A 6,000-nucleotide genomic window follows, 5' to 3' on the forward strand; every position below is an offset into this window, starting at 1 on the left:
AACATTTTTCCCCCCTTCCTAGGCAATATCGGTGAATTTCTCCCTCCTTTCCCAGCCTCCTGTCAAGTTAAAAAAATAAATAAAACAACCCTTCAAACAGCAGAAATATGACAACCCATCGCAAGGAGCATTGCTAAGCTGTATATTTCATTCTGCCCAGGGCTAAGGAAAATGCTTTAGCAAGTAAATGTATGTCTTCCATAAACAGAACGTTTTCTTGCTCTTTTCCAATACTCTACCTTCTTGGGAAAGAGTTTCTTTCCCCTTTATGGTATGTTAAGAAGAAATAAGTGCAGGTTTTTCCCCCCAGGCAGGTGAATCTGGCAGAATACTGATTGGTTTTCCTTACCCGAGCCCTAGTATCTCCCGACGTTATCTGGACAGAACATGACTCCCACGCCCACTACCATTCCTGATGGCTTGCAACCAGGACTGATAAGAAGACCTACATCTTTGGAACTTGCCAGCTTATGCTCCCCCTGATCCCAGAATATTCTCTCTCTCTCTCTCTCTCTCTCTCTCTCTCTCTCTCTCTCTCTCTCTCTCTCTCTCTCTCCTACCTGAAAAATACTTTCCATCGGTTACCTCCACTTGTCTGGGCAAGGAGTTCTGATTTAATGAATTGATGTAAGAACCCCAGGTTTGCTCCATGACGATGGGCTTGTTTCTCTCCTACAGGACATGGCCGGCACTGCTGGAAGCAGTGAGCAGACAGCAAAGCTGTCTCTTGTGAGCAGGTAACCAGTCACCTGATCATGACCTGGCCTGTGAGGCAAGTGTCATAGGGCAAAGGAGAAAGTAAGTAACTTGCCAGGAAGAGTTTGTTGGTTCAACGTCCAGGGCTGGGAGGGGCAGGTACCTGATTGTTTGGGATGAAGGATTTTCTGGAAAGGCTGGTAGGCTTGTTGGGAGTATCTTCTGGATTGAAGTATCCCGTGCAGCAGCATGTAGAACGTCACCCAAGAATCTCATCACTGCACTGATTCTGTGGTGGGGTCTAGTCATCTGCACGTCTGGCAAGCCTCCAGATGATGCCTCTGGTCCTTCAGCTACCTTCTGAGAAACAGGGTGCTAAGGGAGAGCATTGTTGCTTAGATTATATGCATTCGTGATTAATTCCGAATCACCAGGAATGCATAGGTGTCCCATTAGGGAAAGAAAGAAAAGCACTTCCCCTTGGAGTCATTTAACCAAGAGAGGGAACAGATTTGAATTCTCTGCTTCCCACTCCCTGTGTCTTCCATCCTCTGTCTGTTGTGTGAGCCTGAATCTGTGTCTGTCTGAAGAAGAGGCTTCTTGTGACTCTGTCCCTGTGCCCGGTGTCTTCCATCAGTGCGTGTCTGTCCCTAACGCCAGGCTTCTGCTCTCTGTTTATGGAACAGCACAGGAATACATCACACAGAGAAGGAATGGGACACTTTACAGACATCTTTAACAGAGTTTTACTGGGGACTGAGTCACTGACTCCAACTGATTCCAGCTGACCCAGACAACAGTCACCATTGATTAGCAACCAATATCCATAAATGGCAACTTTCAAATTCTATGGTGGATTTGAGGAAGTTGCTTTCAAGTTCTGTATTAGCTGCCGTCAGTAGATGATACACATGCCTTAGTCTGGTCAGGGGCACGGAGGAGCACATAATTTAAGGTTACAGCCATGCATTAGCTTAGGCTGTAAAAGCTGATTGCATGGGAAATCCAGGCGTAAGGCTGATTTTTACATTGTTTTCTTAAACGCAGGTTAAACAAACAGCTGGAGTACCCAATTGGGCAGGAGTTTTAAGTGGCCCCAAGGAGTGTTGTTAACTCTGGCTGTGAGGCCCAGCACAAGTTCCAATCTCTTAGAATGTGAGGTCTGTAGATCAGCACCACCAACATGGCCTGAGAGACCAATACAGGTCAACAAGCTACTCCCAACCTATCAAACTTGACTGTCCAGGAGTGGGGTCCAGTAAGCTGTGACCCTGCTTGGACAGCACCTCTGCCGTCTGCCAGTGTGCTGAGGGTGCAGACTCAGTCTCCATTCCAGGTCTCTTGGGCCAGAGTCCCATTCCCTTATCACTGACAGAAGGGTAAGGGGCTGTCTGTGGTGCCTGTTAGCATACCATAGCAGCCACTGGCCCCCAGGCCCCTTCAGTACCAAGAGTGCTTGCTACACATTTCCAAGTCCGTGTTGGCATCCTGGCTCTTGTCAGCTCTTCTCTCCTCTTCTTCTCTAAACTTCTCCAGCTCATGGACTTTCCTTCCTGCAGCTACTCAATCTCATAACTGTGCCATTCCCGCTCTGCTCTTTCTCTTTTGCCTGCTCATTTTGTCTTCATTTCCCACTCTTCTCACCTCTCTCTCCTTTGCTCTCTCTTCTGCGTCTCTCATAGCCAGGGCCAGTTGATATTATTTTAGGCTTTAAAAGGACTCTATTGGCACAATTTTAATTCCTATAAATACCTAAGTAGTAGCCACTAATAAACTTTTTTTTGTGCTAATGTTAGACAATAGGCCACTTAAAATCTTCTTTCTATATGTGCAAAGATCTTTATATTCATCTCACTGCTTTTGGAGCAAGTCCTATAAGTGTTAATTATAGTAATTACTGAGCTAAATGGTTTTTTAATATTTCTCAGGCTTTTGTTATCTATTGCCAAGCTGCTTTGCAGAAAGTTTGAAAAGTTGAAACTCTGGCTGGTAGATCAGGGTATCCATCTTCCTCCCCAGCTTTGAGAATTGCTTCTTTCGGAGTATTTGCTAATGTGGGATGCTGTCTTCTGGTTTCCTCAGTGGTGATGCACCTCCATTCACTGTGTAGCCATGACACCACGGGAGAACAGTTAGTGGGATTCAGGCATCTGAAGGCCATTTAGCTTTCCCCATGCCTGTTCCTGGAGCTCTCCCCATGCCCTGGGATATTCATGGCCATTAACCTTTCTCAGTCAATCTAAACTGTTCCCAGAACAGCTCTCATCTGATTTAGGGCAACATATGGACTTAACTCTGCTCATAGGCAACTGTTGTCAAGCCTACCCGCACTGCTCCCGGTACCCACTTCTTCCCTGGGTGTTTTATAGTTCAGGTATCACATGGCCCTCTAGTAATCCTGTAAATTGTGTGTATGTGTGTGCATGCATGTGTGTGTGCATGTGTGTGTGCCTCTGTGTGTATGTGTGTGCATGCGTGTGTGTGTGTGTGTGTGTGTGTGTGTGTGTGTGTGTGTGTGTGTCCAATAGTACCATAGCCAGGTGGACAAGCTTCAGTGAGGAAAGGGGCCTTAGTTTAGCTCTACTTCCCTACTGGTCAGATGTTGTCACCCTTCAATAACTGTTCAGTTCTACCATTAACCCTAGACTCAGCTCCCTCTGCAGTTTCTTTATGGACCTTTCACAAGATTTAAGAGGACACCATTGTAATGTCCTCATTTAAACTTGCAGCTGTATGTGTTTATTGCCTAGTTGCTTATTTCTCTCTAGAGCTAGGTTTCCTAGACGGCACAGGCTCCAAATGTCAGTGTCTCCTATCTCCTCTCAGATGTTGTTTGTGGCTTGGGCTGGCCTTTTGCAGTCCACATACATATCTCCTGAAAGAGCAGCTGTCACGCCAAGGCTTATGAGGGTCTCTGCTTTGAGCCTGACAGAAAGGACAAGGTGAAGGGATAGGGTGCTGGTTTGGGGGAGAATGATGAAGAGAATCTGCTCTTTTCAGATTAACTATTAGAGAGATGGGAAGTCACAGCCATTGGGTCTAAATGGTGGTCACGAAGGCAAGGACCTCAATAGCATGGCAACCCCACACTGCCTACGGGTCAGGGTTCTTCCCATCTTACATCACCACTAATATTGTCAAGGAGCCTCATCACCATGGCCTCTTCTAATTAATTGCCTCCTGCCTTAGAGTTTCCATTGCTCTGAAGAGACACCACGGCCATAGCAATTCTTGTAAAGAGAACATTTAATTAGGGCTAGCTTACAGTTCAGAGGTTTTACTCCATTATTGTAATGGTGGGAGGCATTGCTGGCAGACAGGGTGCTGAAGAAGGGGCTGAGAGTTCTACATCTCGATCCACAGGCAACAGGAAGAGAACTTAGTGCCATGCTGTGTGTGGCTCAAAGCCGCCTCCACAGTGACACATCTCCAACAAGGCCACACTTCCTCTAACAAGGCCACACCTCCTAATAGTGCCACTCCCTATGAGGGTCACTGACTTTCAAACCAACACACTTCCCCATGGCCTCACCATAACTTTGGGTATTAAGCTTCCTTAATGTATATATAAATTACCAAAGATTCATCTTTTAGCAAAGTAGCAAAAATTCATCTAAGCAATGAATGACTGTTTTTTTTTTTTTAAAGCCATTTTCCTTGTAGATACTGACATCTCTTTGAAACTTTCGACCAAGTCCAGGGAGGAGTGTTTTAACAGAACACTTGACTTCAACCCACTTTGAGTTTGCCGTGTCTCAGTTCCCTCCCATTCTCCACAAGTGACATCATATCTAAGGGTTCTTGGAGAAAATGTTTCTCCAGAAACTTCCTTAACATCAAACATAGCAGTCCCCTTGGGGGACTTGAGCATGAAATAGAAACTCAAGTTGAAAAAATCAGCCCATTCATAGACAGTCTAAAAGTAAAACAAGACCACAAAACTCAATGGGAGGAAGGTCTGGTCATTGGTAAGTTGTCTGGGTCACGGTATACAAAACTATTTCTTTATAGGAGGCAGCTTTTAATCAAAAGATTTAACAAACTAATAAAAAGTGAACTTTGAGCTCCCTTAGCTGACTGAGTCACTCGTGGACAGAGCTTTTGTGGGTGTGGATTTCCTGAAGAAACAAACTTCAGTACAAAGAAAACATTTGGAGCAGTGACTTCCTTTTCTAGTGGCTTTTAAATGAAAGGACTTTGCCTTGTAGATAGTTTCTTTTCAAAGCTCTCAACAGAGTCCAAGGAACAGTGTCTTAATGTCTTCCCTATGTTTTATACATTGTAGGATCTGTGGTTGATAACTATTTGGGGTACCTGTGTAAATTCTTCTTTACCAAAGTTATATTCATGCAGCACAGAGCGGAGCAAGATAACAAAGGTAAAAAGACAAGCAGACCACAAAGTCACTGAATCCAACACCATAAACTATGCCCTTCATAGAGGTGTTGGGTGACCATGTATCCAACAGTCACGTTCGGGAGATCAGGCAACATCTGCGCCATCCTAAGCACGAAAATTCAAGTTCATCTATATCAAGTCAAGAAAGTTTTGATTTGGAGACCATGGTAAATGGGGATTGAGAAAGGGAACTGGAGCCAAAGCCTAACAATGTATGTAGCACTCTATGGAATGGCTGCAACTCTGTCCACACATGGCACCCATCTGACCAAACAATTTCGACCTGTTCATGGTAAGAAGTCCCTCCCAGCAAAGAAAGACCAGAGCTAGGAAGACATCAAGTGGATCAGGTGCCACTCCAAGTCCAGGGCAATTAGCACAAAATGACATTGGATTTCTTGGGCACTGAAGGAAAGGCAGAAGTCCCCACTGGCTCACACAGTCTCCCTGAGACCCAGAGGAAAAGCTGCTCTTTAGGGCCTTAAGCCAACTTCACCCTCAGAGAGAGAATTTCTGCACTTCATTCTTATTTTTAAATTCCATTTTGAACATCCTGGTTTATTATTCTGGCAGAAACCATGGTAACCCAACACTTTGGCAATTTGTTTTTCCATTTCTCTATGCATCTTTACTTGGTGGAAGCAGAAACTGCCAGTACTTAACTGTGTCAGGTACTTTCTGTGGCTGGGAGTGGTCACATGATCCAGCCCAGGTCAGTGAGACAAAGGAGAATCTGCAATGGGGAAGTTGATTTCTTGCTAAAAGTTCACCGTGTCCTCCCAATTTTGTATGTATCCAAGCCGTACTGACCACCTAATGAACCATCCAAGTGAAGACAATGGGAAACCCAAGGATGAAGGCAACAGGCAGAAACAGCCGTAGGACTGGAGAAGACGAGTGAGCAGT

General features: G+C 45.0%; 1 protein-coding gene across 1 annotated transcript in view; it reads right to left on the reverse strand.

Moving 5' to 3' along the window:
- Positions 1–651, reverse strand: part of LOC100763208 (protein THEMIS3) — a 49,020-nt gene extending 48,369 nt beyond the window's left edge. Inside the window, exon 1 of the mRNA XM_035438859.1 lies at positions 561–651. Coding sequence (XP_035294750.1) covers positions 561–651 — 91 coding nt within the window. The remainder of the gene's footprint in view (positions 1–560) is intronic.
- Between the last annotated feature and the right edge of the window lie 5,349 nt (positions 652–6,000).

The sequence above is a fragment of the Cricetulus griseus genome, chromosome 2 (assembly GCF_003668045.3).
Source record: "Cricetulus griseus strain 17A/GY chromosome 2, alternate assembly CriGri-PICRH-1.0, whole genome shotgun sequence".
Lineage (NCBI taxonomy): Eukaryota > Metazoa > Chordata > Mammalia > Rodentia > Cricetidae > Cricetulus > Cricetulus griseus.